At 47.1% G+C, this 19,066-nt stretch overlaps 1 protein-coding gene across 1 annotated transcript in view; it reads right to left on the bottom strand.

Annotated features, from left to right (window-relative positions):
* Positions 1-15,319, bottom strand: part of CCDC33 (coiled-coil domain containing 33) — a 116,367-nt gene extending 101,048 nt beyond the window's left edge. Inside the window, 2 exon segments of the mRNA XM_056866046.1 lie at positions 12,662-13,146; positions 15,010-15,319. Of these exon segments, the coding sequence (XP_056722024.1) occupies positions 12,662-13,146; positions 15,010-15,319 (795 nt within the window).
* Between the last annotated feature and the right edge of the window lie 3,747 nt (positions 15,320-19,066).

The raw sequence follows: 19,066 nt of genomic DNA, 5'->3' as shown, positions 1-19,066 counted from the left end.
GTCTATGTTGCTGACAGAGAGAAGAGAAAGGCCTGAACAGCAATCTCATCCCATTGCATTTGCTGAAGAAGGGCCCCATTCTTGGTTTTCCTTGTCACGAATGGGCTCTTCCGTCATCCACTCTGTTATATTTAGCCTGGGTAAGGAGGTCTCCGTCTGGTTTTAAGAGTGTCTGGGGAAGCATTGAGTTAGGGGAACCTTGCCTTGTGTGCAGTTCATCTTCATACAATGGAGCCCGCTATTATTTTATGGAGCCTCGGGAGAAGCATAAACCCTGCCATGTTCCAATAACAGCTCGTAAATCATGCATGGAATCGTGGGGCGGAGGGGGGGGGCTCTGTTAAGCGCAACGTTTCTCTCCCTCCCCATTTTCTAGAGGCTCAGCAACATGTCGATCAGTTGTGATTAGGGTTGCCATCCTCCAGGTACTGGCTGGAGATCTCCCGCTATTTCAACTGATCTCCAGCCGACAGAGATCAGTTCCCCTGGAGAAAATGGCTGCTTTGGCCATTGGGCACCATGGCATTGAAGCCCCTCCCCAAACCCTACCCTCCTCAGGCTCCGCCCCAAAAACCTCCCGCCGGTGACAAATATAGGGGCCTCTATCAATGCCCGGCGACCAGGATGACATTATGTTTTATTATGTCAACAGAGAAACCTTGCTACATATTCTGCAATCAAATGTTATTGGTATTACTGCTTCGGCACCCTCCCATTTAATTTTTTTTTTTTTATTACAACATTATATTTTACACACGGTTGGCTCTAGTGCTATTAGGTCCTACCATAAATGCTGGTAGGAAAGACAGGATTGATTTTTTTTAAAGAAATATATGAATAACTACACTAACTAAACGAGAAAACATAATTCCAGTCTGGTTACGGGGTTCTAAAAATAAATCCAAACGTCATCTTTTAACCATATCTCTCATCGCCAAAAGATGCTCAATTTTTTATCTGTGAAGGTTTACAGATCTTCTTGGACACATATAAATACGTGTGTATAACACCCCAAATCTTGATCAGGCATTCCGGTGAGCATGAAACGTTATAATTTGCTTTGGAATTGTAAGATCTTTTTAGTACTCAACCCCCAACTCTAAGGCCATTTTTGCACGGTCAATTTTGATGCTCGTTCAAAGCTCTTTTTAAAAATGCGACTTTAAAAATGCCTATTCATGGTCCCAGCGGAAAAGGAGAAATTCCACCCGCCCCCCACTCGCCTGCTCCTTTGTTCCTGTTTGCATATCCATTAGCATGTGCATAGCTAACGCTCCTCTGTTGTTTTGCATGGTTCCATGATGGGGATTCTTCACGGCAAACACCAAAGGTCGCATTAAATGGGCTCTTTAGTAATGCGAAGCAGGTATGCGCCGGCTTCGCAGTCACTTCCGGAATGACGGCTCAGCGTGCAAAGTTCAAAAAAATATGCGGGGCAATTCAGCCTGGAACACACTGCTAAAATGGCCTTAGTGTGATGTACCAAAACTGACATGAAACACTGCTCTATTCCCAACCTATTACATTGTTCATGGAGAACAAAGAATCCGAGGCTGAGATTTCAACTGCAGACGATCAAAACGTTCCAAGGTGGCTACTAAACCACCACAAAGGGTTAAGCCCGGCCCACCGAAAAAACTCTGAACCGTCTCTCATTTCCCAATAGAAATGAAAATGTCCAGGTTGAATAATATCACATGACAACCCAGTGTGGGTAATTAAATCTATGAAGTAGTCCATATGCAATTATTTAATCACACAGGCTGACCTCTATGTACTATGTACTACAAGAGTAGTAATATTTACCCCTTCATGGCTGGTGGATTTTGTAGTCAGAGACTATATTTGCAACTGTGGTTTATCCGGTCTCCAAAATCGCCATCGTTGGCCTGGCCTACACAAGCGTATTGTTTGGATCTGCAAAGCCGCCGTTCACTGCGGGGCTACTCCTTGCCTACATCTGTCCCGTCTTTGCTCTCCAGAGTAACCGAAGCCCTAGAAATAATCTGATTTGAGGCTGCGAAATCTCATTTGGAGGTCTATTAATGCATAGCTGGAACGACACAGGCCCCATCCTGTCTCCACTGAGTGAAACATGGGAAGCAATTTCGCAGGGATATCCATCTCCTGGAACACGCCTCGGAAGGGATGCGTGGAATAATCAGAAAGCAATTATCCTTGGGAGAGAGATTAAAACAATAACCGTGCTATTCTTTTTCTCCTCTAATTCCCATCTTCCATCTCTGGGAGGGGTAGGAACGGACAGCTGAGCAGCGCAAAACAGCCGGAACGAGGATTAGGTCCTTAAAATATGACTTCAAGGCACCTCGGTCGAAGAAAGTAATTAGCAGCAGACTGATCCGCTCGTTCCTTTTTTTTGTCGCCTGACCCGAGCAAGAGAAATTTTAATCAATGTTGTTTAAATAATACATAAATAAAACATCCATGCCTCGTAGCAGGCAGGCTTTGAAAACTGAAGCGACGGCGTGACGATTATTAACACCATATAATTGGTCCCGGTCTCTGCTTGGGCCAGCGAGCCAAGGTAATTTAACGCAGATTAGTTACCGTTAACAGACGTCCACCACCTTTTGGTATATAAAATAAGGGGGTTAAAGAATGATACAAGGAGGCACATGGAGACTGAAGAGAGCCAGCGTGGTGTAGTGGTTAGAGTGTCAGAACCGTAATGGGAGACCCCCGGTTTGAATCCCCACTCTGCCGTGGAAGCTTGCTGGGTAACCTTGGGCTCTTATGAGGATAAAAATGGAGAAGGGGAGAATGACATTGTAAGTCGGTTTGGGTCTCCATGGGGCCCCCGAAGTGGGGTATAAAATAAATCCAACCCTGCATTAGCAACCTTTTGAGTGATAAAGTGTCCCTTCCCAATGCGGCGCTTCCGGGGTTTACCTCCGGAAGTGGCATATAATCGTATCGCATGCACGATTGCCGCCCCAGCCACGCCCCAGAAAATCCCCTGCTGGTGGAGAGGGGGGACCTAGCAACCCTAGCTGTGAACGAGCCACAGAGTTAGTACCGCTGATCACAGAGATTGTTCGCAAACTGGACGGATTCACATCCATAAAGGAATGCAATGTAGCTATCAAGAATCATTCAACTGCTTCCATCATACAACCAGTCCAGTTATCCAGTTCAGGGAAAGTAGAGTTTGTTTGTTTTTTTAAAAAAAATGCATCGCCATTATATTTATTGATACACCATTTCAGCTTCACAGATCCAAACTATGATGAGAACCTGATGCTGAAGCTAAACTGATCTCGGATTTGACACTGATCAGATGAGAGATCGCTTTGGAACAAGATGTACCCCTCCGTTAAGTTCCGCGATGAGAGAAAAGTGGGATAAAGCTGTGATAAACGCCAGATAGGTCTTCTTCCTTCAACCAGAACGCAGGATCGTTGTGTTAAAATTTGTCAATTTAACATAACGTTTTTTTTAAAAATGTAATTGATCTGGTGGCCCAGTATCTAATTCTGCTCTTGTTTCTGCCCCTCATTTCTTGCTTCCTCCCCCCTCGATAGTTTTTTAGCATATCGATCACAGCAGGGGCGCACCACCGGAGGCACCGCACAATGCAAATGTCATTTGCGAGGCGCCATCTTTTCCTGTATTTCGCTTGTTTCCTTGGAGGAACCTTGCGGGAGCTCATTAGACATCACATTGGGTTTATTGGCAGAGAAGAGAGCCGGGCTATTCTTTCTCCACTCCCCCTATCAACTTGGGTTTGACCCTCCCCACCCCAACCCCTTACATATGCCGGGAAAAGGGAAGGCTTTTCGAGGAAAGAAGCGGAGGCGATTTCTCCCGAGAACGCAGCAGCCATGATCCCGAGGCCCCTTAGGGCTAACATTTGCTGAATTCATTCCGTTCCACTTATGCAGAAAAGCCCCAGTTCACCTGTGGAATAATTAAGGCGGCGGGATGGCTGGGGCCGCCATTGTCTGCTCCATTCCAGTGGGTTTTACAGTTTTTACATTTGTCGGCAGCTCCGGCACAATTTTCTTCTTTTTTCAGATAGACGTATAAAAGAAAGCAATTTCCTCCCTTTTAAGCCCATTTACTTGTCTTGCAGAAGTAGACACTTGACGCGTGCTGAGATATTATTATAGAAGGAACTGGCAGCGCTGAATTCCTAATAATTACTCTATCCTTAATGCATCATTATTATTTTTTCAATAGATTCGTATGTATTTTCTCATTTCAGCTTTAAATGAGTCGAAACCTGTGTCAGCTGTGCGTTAGAAGAAGACGAAGAGTTGGTTTTTATATGCCGACTTTCTCTACCACTTAAGGGATAATCAAACGTGCTTACAATCACCTTCCCCTCCCCGCAACAGACACCCTGGGGGGTAAGTGGGGCTGAGAAAGCTCTAAGAGAGCTGTGACTAGCCCAAGGTCACCCACCTGGCTTCATGTGTGGGAGCAGGGAAACCAACCCAGTTCACCAGATTAGCCTCCGCCGCTCATGTGGAAGAGTGGGGAATCGAACCCAGTTCTCCAGATCAGAGTCCACCACTCCAACTACCGCTCTTAACCACTACACCGCACTTAGGTCTTCTTGATACTTGCATGTGTTCTGTGCCCAAGCAAAGCTCAAATATAATATTCAGCAATGTTTCCCCCCTCCCTTTTTAATCATCATTCCAAATATACTTTGCAGGTGTTGGAACGCATTTGAGCGATCTCCAAAAACAGCTTAAAATTGTCATCATCCAAGCAACGGGGGACTCAAAACGGCTTGCAGGAATAAATGCAAACCCACAGTTTAGTCACATACACATACCCAACTGTGATATTGCAGCATCTTCGGCTGGTGTGAGCGTCACTACCCTGGATCCCCTAGGGACACCGATGACAAACCAAGGGCTAAGAGGCAAAAAGGCAAATGTGGTCTTGGGCTGCATCAACAGAAGCTATAGTATTGTCGAAGGGTTTCACGGTCAGAGTTCATTGGTTCTTGTAGGCTATCCAGGCTGTGTGACCGTGGTCTTGGTATTTTCTTTCCTGACATTTCGCCAGCAGCTGTGGCAGGCATCTTCAGAGGAGTAACACTGGAGAGACACTGTTCCCTTCAGTCACCATGAGCTGCTTTGGCCATTGGACTCTATGGCATTGAAGTCCCTCCTCTTCCCAAACCCCACCCTCCTCAGGCTCCCCCCCAAAAAAACCTCCAACCGGTGGTGAAGAGGGACCTGGCAACCCTAAGCAGGCACCTGGCAACCCTAGATGATGGCCAGCATGGTGTAGTGGTTAAGAGCGGTGGTTTGGAGCGGTGGGCTCTGATCTGGAGAGCCAGGTTCGATTCCCCACTCCTCCACATGAACGGTGGACGCTAATCTGGTAAGCTGGACTTGTTTCCCCACTCCTATACATGAAGCCAGCTGGGTGACCTTGGGCAAGTCACAGCTCTCTTAGAGCTCTCTCAGCCCCACCTACCTCACAGGGTGTCTGCTGTGAGGAGGGGAAGGGAAGGTGATTGTAAGCCGGTTTGAGTCTCCCTTAAGTGGTAGAGAAAGTCGGCATATAAAACCAACTCTTCTTCTTATTATTATTTCTCTTCGTCTCCATTCCAAAGCTACCTCTGATCAATCCGTCAAGAGCTGCTCCACTCCCCGGATGACAGCCATTCAAAAACAAAAAAACCCTACAAATTGCCAGCCCTACGCTCCACTGAGCAGCATTTACATCACGCCTCATCAACACTGAGAAGGGAGGCGGAAGCAAGTTTGTTTTTCAGCCCCATTGGGCTTCTGGATGAATGGACGCCGCTCGCCAAGCCTGCAAAGGCCCCACGCTACCATGACAGATCACCCTGCCACATAGGACACCGGAAAGGCCGGGGCCTCCTGCAAAGCCAGCGATGTAGCTGGCCCCACGACAAACTGGCCACGGGCAGGGAGAAATCAGTCAGCAAGCTGGCTGCAGCCGGAGCACAATGGAGACAGCTTCCCATTCATCACGGGCTAATAGAGAGTTCTCCCCGATAAGGGGGTAGTCATAATGGGCCCGTCATGCACCCGGCCACTGTGCGGCAAAGAGGGCACCAAACACACTTGAGGCATTAATAGCTCAGAGACGCCTTTAATCAATCAAGCCGTTGGCCCTTCATGCGGCAGCTTTTACGCCATCAATCTGCCAGTTAGCTAGGAAAGCTCTGAAACTCCTGCCAGCCACACTTATGGCTTAAAACCAACAACATGTTACACAAGGCAGACTTTTAACATCACTAATTTAGCTAATTAGTTATCTGCAGAATTTGCCGTCTGATGTTGGGGCTTCAGCCCACCTCAAGGATCAATAGGGTTGCCAACCTCCAGGTACTACATAGAGATGTCCCGCTATTAACAACTGATCTCCAGCCGATAGAGATCAGTTCCCCTGGAGAAAACGGCCGCTTTGGCCATTGGACCCTATGGCATTGAAGTCCCTCCCCTCCCCAGACCCCGCCCTTCTTAGGCTCCGCCCCAAAAACCTCCCGCCGGTGGCAAAGAGGGCCCTGGCAACCCTAAGGATCAATTGGCGCCTTATTATTTCCCTTTTCAAATAGGGTAGGTGCCAAGACCAAGGCAGGTGAAGTTTTGTGGGAATTTCATGGCCCCAGGTCTGAAGAAGGAATAGAATGAGCCTGATCCTTCCCATTTCAAGCTGGCCCTCTACCCACAAAGACCCTCGCAATATTATGCCAACATGGCTGTCATCCTCCTCCCCCTCCTCCTTCTCCTCCTCATTATTATTATTGGAAGAAGAAGAAGAAGAAGAAGAAGAAGAAGAAGAAGAAGAAGAAGAAGAAGAAGAAGAAGAAGAGTTGGTTTTTATATGCCAACTTTTTCTACCACTTAAGGGAGACTCAAACCGGCTTACAATCCCCTTCCCTTCCCCTCCCCACAACAGACAGCCTGTGAGGTAGGTAGGGCTGAGAGAGCTCTAACAGAGCTGTGACTAGCCCAAGGTCACCCAGCTGGCTTCATGTATAGGAGCGGGGGAAACCAATCCAGTTCACCAGATTAGCCTCCGCCGCTCATGTGAGGGAGTGGGGGAATCAAACCCGGTTCTCCTGGTCAGACTCCACCGCTCCAAACCAACGCTCTTAACCACTACACCACGCTGGCTCTCTATTAGGGTTGCCAAGTCTGGGTTGGGAAAATCCACGGAGATTTGGGGGGGCAGAGCCTGGGGAAAAGGGGGTTTGGGGAGGGATGTGGCACAACCCTCCAAAGCAGCCAGTTTTCTCCAGGAGAACAGATCTCTGTAGTCTAGAGATCAGTTGTGATTCCGTGAGATCTCCAGGCCCCACCTGAAGGTTGGCAACCTTCCTTATTATTCATAATTTATACCATTTTATTATATGCTAAATGTTCTTGACCAAGCAGCCTGGGCCCCAAAGCCTCCCTCTGAGCAGTGCGCTAGGTTGGACACTGAATCTTTGCACAAGATTAACCTGTTTCCTGGTAGAGCGTACTTGCGCATCCTAATGTCAGAGTAATCTGAAATGTGTACACCAGAGCTTCTGCAGAGCTTTCTTTTCCTGCAATGCTTAAGAGCCAGCTGAGCATCTTTGCACGTGCCAAAGAATACATTACACAGACTGAGGGATGCAGACATAGAATATAGTTAGTGGCGTCGAGGCCCCCTGGAAGATCTTTGCAATCCATCTCTAATTCCCTCTTTGCCTCATGCCTGCATAACACTGGTGTTTTGCGCATTCAGTAAAAGAAGCCAAGGCCAGTACACAAACCAGCTACATCCTAGGAGGAGGAGGAGGAGGAGGAGGAGGAGGAGGAGGAGGAGGAGGAGGAGAAGAAGAGTTGGTTTTTATATGCCGACCTTCTCTACCACTTAAGGGAGACTCAAACCGGCTTACCAACACCTTCCCTTCCCCTTCCCACAACAGACACCCCTGTGAGGCAGGTGGGGCTGAGACAGCTCTTAATAGAACTGCAACTTGCCCAAGGTCACCCGACTGGCTTTTTGTGGAGGAGTGGGGAAACAAATCCAGTTCACCAGATTAGCCTCCGCCATTCATGTGGAGGAGTGGGGAATCGAACCCAGTCTCCAGATCAGAGTCCACCACTCCAAACCACCACTCTTAACCACTACCCCACGTTGGCTCTGCTCCAGAGGCGAGAGAATGTAGAAGGAACTGACAAACGCTCCCTGTTTTATTTCACTTTATATTAATTTATAATTTTTTGTCCATGTTTTTGGCTCTCCGCTTTCTGCAGGTTTTAGTTCTCTGTAAGTTTTCTTGTTCAGACTGTGTACACACGTTGCATAGCTTTTATACGTAATGCGCACCATTTAGTCATATCCTATGTGTTTAATGCTGAAATAACACAGAACAAAATGTGGGTGTGGGTGTTTTTTTCATTTAAATTTACAATGCAAAGAATCAGAAAATAGCACAAAAACAAAGACCTGTTCGTTTGATCCACACAAGGGAGCGATGGTGGAAAGAGCCATCAAGTCAAAGCTGAAATATGGCAACCCCATAGGGTTTTCGAGACAAGAGGCAAACAGAGCCAGTTTGCTGCTGCCTGCCCCTGCGTAGCAATCCTGGAATTCTTCAGTGGTCTCCCATCCAAGTACTAACGCATAGTTAAATTGTGGAACTCCCTGACGCAGGATGTGGTGATGGCTGCCAACTTGGAAGGCTTTAAGAGGGGAGTTCGTGGAGGAGAGGGGTGTCCATGGCTACTAGTCAAAATGAATACTAGTCATGATGCATAGCTATTCTCTCCAGGATCAGAGGAGCATGTCCATTATATTAGGTGCTGGGGAACACAGGCAGGACGGTGCTGCTGCAGTCGTCTTGTTTGGGGGCTTCCTAGAGGCCCCTGGTTGGCCACTGTGGGAACAGACTGCTGGACTTGATCTGATCCAGCGTGGCTTTTCTTATGTTCTTAGGGCCAACCCTACTTAGCAGCCAAGATCTGACAAGATCAGGCTAGCCTGGGCCATCCAGGTCCCGTTACAAAGGAACGGGAAAATCAAAGCAGAAAATTGGGGTCGAATCAGCAGGGTTGCAAACTCTGAAGTTACCCCTGGAGGGTAGCTAATGGTTCTATACCTCATGTTTGTTCAAGGAATCAGGCAGGGAGAATAGAAAACAATGGGAGAGAAGCCGGCACGCCAGAACTACATTTCTGGCCAGCAGGGACTCCATTACTTTTTACTTCTACTTTCCTGAGCAAGCATCACGCTGATCAATCGACCTCCTTGCCTCAGATTTGACCTGCTCTGCACTGTTCAGGAATCGGTGGATTGCTTGCGCTGCAGCGCCCATAAATTCTACATCAATCACTCACCCTCCGACTTCTTTCCAGTCCTATCAGCCCCCTCTCCCTTGAAATTATAGGCATCTCTTTGCTGACTAGGATTTTTTCCCCCAGCGTGAAGAGTTTAACCCAGCACAGTCCGTAGACTGCAGCGAACAAGATATTTCTGCAGTGTACATCCAGGGTTGTTAGGGTTGCCAACCTCCAGGTAGTAGCTGGAGATCTCCTGCTATTACAACCGATTTCCAGCCAATAGAGGTCAGTTCACCTGGAGGAAATGGCCGCTTTGGCCATTGGACTCTATGGCATTGAAACCCCTCCCCTCCCCAAACCCCACCCTCCTCAGGCTCCGCCCCAAAAACCTCCCACCAGTGGCGAAGAGGGACCTGGCAACCCTATCCATTGTGCCCCATAGGGTTGCAAATTTCCAAGTGGGGCCATTTTGTCCAGGTGAACTGATCTCTACTGGAATTATGACAGATCTCCAGGCTATAGAGATCCGTTACCCTGGAGAAAATGTCTGCTTTGGAAGGTGGACTCTATGGCATTATACTGCGCTGAGTTCACTCCCCGACACCTGCTTTCCCCAGGATACACCCCCAAAGCCTTCAGGAATTTCCCCAACCCAGAGCTGGCAATCCTAACTCTCCCCCTAGCTGTACTATTAGTAGGTATTAGTAGTACAACCTCCAGGTACTAGCTGGAGATCTCCTGCTATTACAACTGATCTCCAGCCGATAGAGATCAATTCACCTGGAGATAGGGTTGCCAGGTCCCTCTTCACCACCGGCGGGATGTTTTTGCGGCAAAGCCTGAGGAGGGTGGGGTTTGGAGAAGGGAGAGACTTCAATGCCATAGAGTCCAATGGCCAAAGCGGCCATTTCGTCCAGGTGAACTGATCTCTACCGGCTGGAGATCTGTTGTAATAGCAGGAGATCTCCAGCTAGTACCTGGAGGTTGGCAACCCTACCTGGAGAAAATGGCTGCTTTGGCCATTGGACTCTATGGCATTGATGCCCCTGCCCTCCCCAAACCCCGCCCTCCTCAGGCCCCACTCCCAAAACCTCCAGGCGTTTCCCAACCCAGAGCTGGCAGCCCAATCTATTAGCCAAGGAGAAAGCTAAGCGACTTCTTCCTAGCCAGGGCATGCAGCGTTAACACATGGCTTTTAATTTTTAAACCCAGTTGCCTTGGCCGATATTTCCAGAGTGGCATCAGCACGGCGCAGTTTTATCGCCACTTTAGCTGGCCGCGCTGGCCCCGGAGGCCTGAGATATCCGGCGTTACAAATAGTATTTTCTAACGTCTCCCCATCCCTCATCCCTCTGCTCAACCTGACGCTTTAACTTGCCCTTACAATAACTACAGCTCACGGCTGATTACTATCGATCTCTCTTTCCCCCCCCCCCTCTCCCCTCTGCATCTAGACATTTGCCAGGCAAACTCAATCAGTGCCTTGGTGATTTTAATCTGAAACCCAGTGAATTGCCCATATATTACAGACACAAAGGGGGCCTTCCTACTCCTAAACCCCACCCCACCGAGCCCATATCCTTCTCATTGAACACCTCCAGGGGAAGAACAGGATTGGCATCAGTAGCATTTCTATGCCCTTCCCAAATATATGCTTGGTTAGGGTTGCCAGGCCGCTCTTTGCCACCGGCGGGAGGTTTTGAGGGCGGATCCTGAGGAGGGAGGGGTTTGGGGAGGGGAGGGGCTTCAATGCCATAGAGTCCAATGGCCAAAGCAGCCATTTACTCCAGGTTTTTCAAGGTCTCCATCACAGTTTCTGAAGCGATCCTCCTTAATTGCCATGGCTACAAGCGCGGCAGGGCTCTTGGAGGATTATGGGGTAGCTTGAGGAAGTTATTATTTAAGCTCCTAATCTTAAATATAGCTCTTATTATTCAAGGTCGATTTTGAACACTAACAACTCACAAGCCATAAAACGCAAAGAGCTGGGCTTGCCAAGAGGAGAATTTCTATCGGCTGCATCATATTGTTAGTTTCTCTCCCCTCCCGCCCCCCGTTCATTAATTTGAGAAGCTCAGCTGGAAATATGGCAGCCAGAAAGCCTGTATGACCTTGGTAACAAAAGCCCTAAGTGTTTGCAGGCAAAACCTAAATCGTATTGTGGGTGTTGTTCACTGCACAGACCATAAGATTTTTTTTTTTGCTTACCTGGAGCCCTAAAAAGGTATCTTCAAAGTCCAGCTTAGGGCTGTATCCTGGCGAAGGGATGTGTAAACTGGCGTCGCTCAGTAATCGCCTTGGAATCGTTGGTGAGGAGGAAGACGACGATGGTAGAGATGAAGGAAGCCCTTCATCGGCGAGATCTTTTGATATCTCTGGAGAGGCTCTGTGCCAAGGTTCAGGCGATTCCGAAAGAGGCTGTTGGGAACAGAAGTGTTATATTTTTCTGCAAGGTGGTTGTCCCTTTAAACTTTGGTATGAGCTGGTTGACAATCCAGAACCTGGCTGTCCCAAGTACCTAGGGCTGTCAGGCTCCAGGTGGTGGCTAGAGACCTCCTGGGATTACAACTAGAGTTCCCAGGTCCGTCTTCACCACCAGTGGGAGGTTTTTGGTGCAGAGCATGAGAAGCATGGGATTTGGGGAGGGGAGGGACTTCAATGCCGTAGAGTCCAATTGCCAAAGCAGCCATTTTCTCCAGGTGATCTAGAGATCAGTTGTAATAGCAGGAGATCTCCAGCTATTACCTGGAGGTTGGCAACCCTAATTACAACTGATCTCCAGGCAACAGAGATCAGTTCACCTGGAGAAAATGGCCTCTTTGGAAGGTAGACTCTAAGGCATTATATCCTGCTGAAGCCCCTCCCTTCCCCAAACCCTGCCCTCCTCAGACTCCACCCCCAAAATCTGCAGATATTTCCCAACCCGGAGCTGGCAATCCTACAAGCACCCAAAATGCAAATCTCAGACTCTTAGTTACATGAGTGCTCAAACCAACTTTGGACTGTTGCATTTGGTGCATTCCCAGTAACTCTTATTGGCCCTCCTCCCCGATTGGGTTGCGTTTGTACGTTTACATGTTTTTATCGAACTGTATAAATATTTTAAATGATGTTTTAATGTTTTAAATATTTTAACGTCTGACTGTTGTTCGCCACTTCGGGGACTCTATTAAGAACATAAGAAAGACCCTGCTGGATCAGACCCAGGCCCATCCAGTATAGCAGTCTGTTCCCACAGTGGCCAACCAGGTGCCTCTAGGAAGCCCGCAAACAAGACGACTGCAGCAGCACCATCCTGCCTTAGGGTGGAAAAGCAGCAGAGAAAGGTTTTAAATAAGTAATAATAGAATTGCCATAAGAGATTTCACTGCAAAAACAGCGCTGGTTCTCACCTTGAAATTTCTCACACCATGAGAGTGAGATCCCATGGCTGGTGAAAGCCAAGGGGACGGCTCTGGGGTAGAAAAGGAGTGACTTTGCTGCGGGATACCCAGAGACTGGACAGGTGCTGGAGAGCTGGTTCTCGGAGCATGCGCCTCATCTTGCTTGGTGGGTGGCAAAGGCGAACGTCGAGAAGAGATTGGGGCCTCCTCTTTGGCGGGCGGGCGGTGTTCGTGGAACGACACCGTGTAAGCCAGCCTCCCGCAGTGCATGGCCAGGTCATCGCTGCTGACCCGCAACAGTGCCATGATATCGCTGTACCGGTACAGGTCCTCGTCTCGGCTAGCAAAGAGATTCATCCGAGGCTGGTTGGTGCGGGGGTAAATGGCAAAGAATCCTTCTCCTGCCTTCTCTTGGCTCCTTAGCAAGGAACCGCGGAGGCGTAAAGCTTCGATTCGGAGCCTGGCGTCGTGGTTCTTGTCGTTTTTGCAGAAGCCTGGCAAACAAAACTCTCCGTGTTAGCAGACGTTGGCTTGCACAGAACTCTGAAAGTAGCTCTGCCTTTCAAAAGCCCTGAATTGTTTGGGACTGGGGTATCGAAAGGTCTGTCTTCTCCCACACGTTCCTGCCTGGGGAATTAAGATTACAGAGAGAGGCCCTCCTGACTGCCCCATCTATCAAAGAAGCTTGGTTGGTGGGCACGCGAGAGAGGGCCTTTTTTGTGGCAGCCCCACAGTTATGGAAAACCTCTCCAGGGAAGTCCATCTGGCCCCCTCCCTTTAGATAGAGTCGCCTGGTCCCTCTTCCCCACCAGAGGGAGACTTTTGGGGCAGAGGAGGGCAGGGTTTGGGGAGGGGAGGGGCTTCAATGCCATAGAGTCCAATGGCCAAAGCGGCCATTTTCTCCAGGCGGACTGATCTCTATCGGCTGGAGATCAGTTGTAATAGCGGGAGATCTCCTGCCACCACCTGGAGGTTGGTTGGAAAAAGAAAATACCTATGCTGGAAATAGTAGAAACTATAATAAATGGCAGCACGTGGCTTCAAAGATAATATAATGTGAAACATACCAACTGAATTTATGTTGTTCATGTTTTGTTGTTAAAAGCAATCTGTATATATACATTTTTTGTTATTTCAGACCCAATGAGGTTTCTGTGTGGCTTTCAACACAGTGTTTATGAATATATGTTGTGTTTTGGATTTTCCAAAAAATAGAATTATTTTATTCTATAATATTGTTTTCTTTTCCAGTTGGTATATTTCACATTATATTATCTTTGAAGCCACGTGCTGCCATTTATTATAGTTACCACCTGGAGGTTGGCAACCCTTTAGATCTTTAGGAGGAAGTTGAAGATGGGGGGGGGGAATTATAACTGCATTTAGTTAAGTTTACTAGCCTGAGTTGTGATTTTGGTTTTTAATGGTTTTAATGTGTGTTTTATCTATGTTGTAAGTTGCGTTGAGCTCCGTAAGAAAGAAATGTGGCTAATAAATGTTTTAAGTAAATTAATAAGGTTGGTTGACACTTTAACCTGGGCCAAACTAAACCCCAAATCCACGAAGGTGGGATCCTCATCTAGTTATCTAAAATACACATTGGCTGCCTAGCTATCAAGAATGCTCGACAAGGCTCACATTCACAGAGACAAACTAACTTCAATTACAAAAGCAACTTAAAAACACACAATTAAAAGCAGTTTCAAACCAATGTTAATGCAATACTCTTACAGAACACCCTCTTTTCCCCAGACTGGCTAGCTAAAGCAAGGGATGTGGCAGAGATGACTAGTATTACAGAATTAATTCACGAGAAACAAGACGCTTCGTAAACAATCTTTTAAATCATCTGGAAACCATTTCTAGAGTGTACGGTATCTTGGAACATGCGCAGTTCTGCTGAATCGGACCAATGATCCATCTGGTCCACCATCTGGGTTGGCATAGCAGCCAGTTGCCTCCAAAAGGCCTACAATGCAAAGCACAGAGGTCAAAGCCATCCCAGAGCCTTCCACCTCTGATGTTAAGGGTTACTACCTCTACTCATGGAGGTTCCATCTAGACAGTACGACTATGAGCCATGGATGGACCTCTCTTCCGTGAATATGTCTAATCTCCTTTTCAAGCTAAACTAAGGACCGCCAATCCATCGTTCCATTAATTTGACTGAAATACTTCCACATTAACACATGGACAACTCACGTGGTACGGTTATGCTGAAATTAGAGCGCTGACCCTGAAATAACTGGCATCATGAAATCATCTGTCCTGGTTCGTTCTGGTCGTTGGAGCACCTAGAACACCCCCCCCCCCCTTCTACGTTCTGCCGTCACTTCAATCCACATATGTCTCCTTACCTTTGGGCAAAGTGAACAAGAATCGCCTTTTCTCAAACCCGTAGACGTCGTTCAGGTTGGTTTGCTCAATAACATCGGTCGTGGCCGTGTTTGTGCAATGGGGGTCTCCCTCGTTCACCCGCAATTGCACCCCGGCTCCGGACCCTTCGAGCAGCGGGTTCTCCACGGTCAGCCTCAAAGCGTACCTCCCCCTCTCGTTGAACTGAACGCTCACCAACTCAAAGTCAAGGTCCAAGATCTTCTCCTCAGCCTTCAACCGCGACTTCTGCAACGCCATTGGGACACGGGGCTCCCCGGCTTTGCCGGCCATGGGGCGAGGGGATGGGGCCACCGCCATGGAGAACCAGCAGGCTCCAAATCGTTGTTCTGCACCTTCCTATAGGCCCAACTACCATGTCCCAGGGAAGAGGCTTAACTTGAGCATGACGGATGCACCATTTGGTGGTTGCCCCGTTAACTCACCGAAACGCCATTAGCAAGAGCCATAACAATTCAGCAAAGAGGGACTTTCCATGGTCCAGACACAGCCCTTTGTTTGTTCCCAATCCTTCTTCCAAAATGCCCTATTTCTTTCTCTCGATTCAAGTGCTTCCAGCTCCGGGCCAGAAGGACATTCACAGCAAACTGTCTTGGCCAAAGTGATTTGAGTGGAAAACCAAGGAAAACCAAGAGTCTTTGGCTCTGCAGCAGAAGAAAGAACCCTACAATGGGAGTCGCTGAAAGACAGGCCCTTCGCAGACTGTACGAGAGAAAGGCAGAGCAGTCCAGGAAGAAGCCGGGGCTTCTCCGCAGTTTGTTTGCAAGGAGCCTTGGTAACTAGGCATCGAAGGCTGTGTGTCCTCCAACAAACAATACCAGCCATGCCCAGAAAAATAAGGGCTTGCATAGCAAGCTACTTTAGTCAAAAGAGTCTTGTGCACCCACGGAGCATAACATTCACTGGCCAAACTCCACACCTAGGGTTGCCAGCTCCAGGTTTTTATTTATTTATATTTATTTTCACATTTGTAGCCCACCCTCCCTAGCAAGCCGGCTCAGGGCGGGTAACATCAATTTAAAATCCAACCATAACATAACCGCATACTATTAAAACAAATATAAAAACTAGGCTTGCCAGGTCCCTCTTTGCAACCGGCGGGAGGTTTTTGGGGCAGAGCCTGAGGAGGGCGGGGTTTGGGGAAGCCACTGGCAAACCACTCCGTAAAACCAAAGGCGAAAACGCATGGTCGCTTTATCTTCCTTTAATCCCTGTTTTAGCCAGGATCGAACGCACATTAGGCTAAACACATGCGTTTGATCCAGGCTGAATCCTGGCTGAAACAGGGATTAAAGGAGGATAAAGCGACCATGCGTTTTTGCCCAAAGTCTGCCTTGGAAACGTCGGGATGTGACATCACCCCAAGGGTCAGGAATGACCCGGTGCTTGCACAGGGGACCTTTACCTTTTTGGATTTGCCGCTCTGTAGACACACATTTTCCCGATCTGAATTCTCAAAACTCTACATGGGGGGTTATTTTTCAGTTTTAAGCATTTGGATGGGGGGAAACGTGCATCTACAGAGCGGCAAATCCAAGGCAAAACCTCCCGTGCATAAACAGCCTTCGTGAGCCGCAGGTCACTTCTTCAGGAAGCTCTGCTCATGAAAGCGCATACCCTGCCCGGAATTTCGACTTCAGTAGAGTCAGAAGGGTTTCACTCTTCGAATCGCCCTGCGAGTCCCCTTAAGGACCACTGGGTTGAATATAATTTTAAAATAATAATAATAAACCACAACGGTCACTTTTCGTGAGGTCAAAAAATTCCCCACCCGGGATGCTTCTTGGGGGGACATGAGGCCCTCCTTGGGAAATGGTCCTCTTCAGTCGCATTTGGGAACGGTCCCCTTTGCCTTTCAAAACTCCCTGCAAACAGAAAACCAGTTCCGCGAGGGAAAGAGAGGGCGGAGAAGACCGGAAAGAAAAACTGCTAGACTACGCCAGTATGGCCAAAATGACTTTTATGCTGAACCCCAATCATAACGAACTTACAGAACAATTTGACGAAAAGTGGGAATCATTTTACACTTACATGACTTCCAGTTAATCAAATGATTGGTATATACCGAATAGTACTAGAATGAGTAATAGGCAATGTTTTATCCATTATGTTGCAACCATTCGTCATGTAACTCCTGGGTTTTCAAACGGTATAATGCATTTTTATTATGTAATAGGTAGATAATCTGATTGATTTTTATATTGTTACATTTACATATTTAGATATATTTTATTTTACTTGATTAATATTTATGTTTGTTATATGGTATTGTATTCGACTAAGTTTATTTTTCCATTGAATCTGCTATATTGTTTTTGTATATCAAACAGTTTTTACCCTTCCCTTCTTTTCCCTTCTGTAGCCCCTTAATTATAAAAATAAACCTTTTAAAAGAAAAAAGAAAAAAAGAGAGGGCGGGACCTTCCTCCCTGCAGGGCTAGCTTTCTGTAGGCGCGGCGCTTTTAACCCAGAGAAGCTTGAAGCGCTGGACTCTATTAGCAGCTGTCTAAAACGCCACTGTCCATTTTTGCTCCTTCGGTGCGCTGCCGCAACTGTCTCCTTCGTGTATAAATCCAGCCCTGGGTAGCCCCGTGGCAAGAGCTTTGATGGCTGGACAGGTTCCTGCGGGAACAGACTAATAACATTTTTTTATTCTTTAAGGGTGTGTGTGTGAGGGGGAGATCCTACAAAAAAAAAAACCCAAAGGCAGAAAAACAAAGAGGCTGGCGGGGAGGGGGGGAATCTCAAAGAACGCTAACAAACAAAATCTGTAAAACCAAAGAAGGAAAAGGGTCAAAATGCTTCTGGTTGGGTGAATTTAGGTATTAGTGGTGCTCACACACGTCATGAAATTTAGGGTAATTATGACTATTGTAGTAGAAAAGAGCAAGAGTCCAGTAGCACCTTAAAGACTAACAAAAATATTTTCTGGCAGGGTATGAGCTTTTAACCTGGAGAAGCTTGAAGCGCTGGGCTCTATTAGCAGCTGTCTAAAACGCTGTCTAAAAACTCATACCCTGCCAGAAAATATTTTTGTTAGTCTTTAAGGTGCTACTGGACTGGTCATGACATGAGACGACAAGAGTCACTGGAAAAGACAGTCATGCTAGGAAAAGTTGAGGGCAGCAGGAAAAGAGGAAGACCCAACAAGAGATGGATGGACTCTATAAAGCACTGGTTCCCAACCAGGGGTCCATGGACCCCCAGGGGTCCGCGAGAACTAAATTAAGGTCCGCGAAACAAAGTTATAAACCCATAATAAATTAATATTTTCAATTAAAAGTTCTCTATTATAAAAATATATATTCAAATATTATTCTAAGCTTAATGTTTAACTAACAGTTATGATTAAAGTTTATTTTCAAATTCTTGGAATTTTTATTTTGAACCTTGGGGTCCCTGCACCAAACAAAAAAGTCCTAGTGGTCCCTGGTCAAAAAAAGGTTGGGAACCACTGCTATAAAGGAAGCCACAGCCTTCAATTTGCAAGATCTGAGCAAGGCTGTCGAAGATAGGACATTTTGGAGGACTTTCATTCATAGGGTTGCCATGAGTCGGAAGCGACTTGACGGCACTTAACACACAACACACACACACAAGGTGCTACTGGACTCTTGCTCTTTTCTACTACTCTTACTCTTTTCTACTTCTGCAGACAGACTAACACGGCTACCCACTGTGAATTATGACTATTGTGTTATATTTAACTGTGTTTATATACTGTTCCTATTCTTGATGTTTGCGTTTGGTTTTTCGAACCATCTGGCTGTTTTTGCTTTTACATATTTTATTGACTAGTATCCGTTTTGTTCCTCAAACGCTTTTGTTGCGCTGTCAGATCCTCAGCTTGCCATGACGTTCGCGCCCGTTCTCTCTCTGCTTAACCTGCTTTACGTCGGCTCAAATACATTTTCTTTTTACCCATAATGACAAATTTTTTAAAAAAAATACGTTCACATGGAACGAATAATCAACCAAATAAATAGAACCAGCAGAAAGCCAAAAACACCCCTCAGATTA

This window comes from Euleptes europaea, chromosome 20, assembly GCF_029931775.1.
Source record: "Euleptes europaea isolate rEulEur1 chromosome 20, rEulEur1.hap1, whole genome shotgun sequence".
In the NCBI taxonomy this organism is placed as follows: domain Eukaryota; kingdom Metazoa; phylum Chordata; class Lepidosauria; order Squamata; family Sphaerodactylidae; genus Euleptes; species Euleptes europaea.
This window is presented reverse-complemented; position numbering and strand designations above follow the sequence as displayed.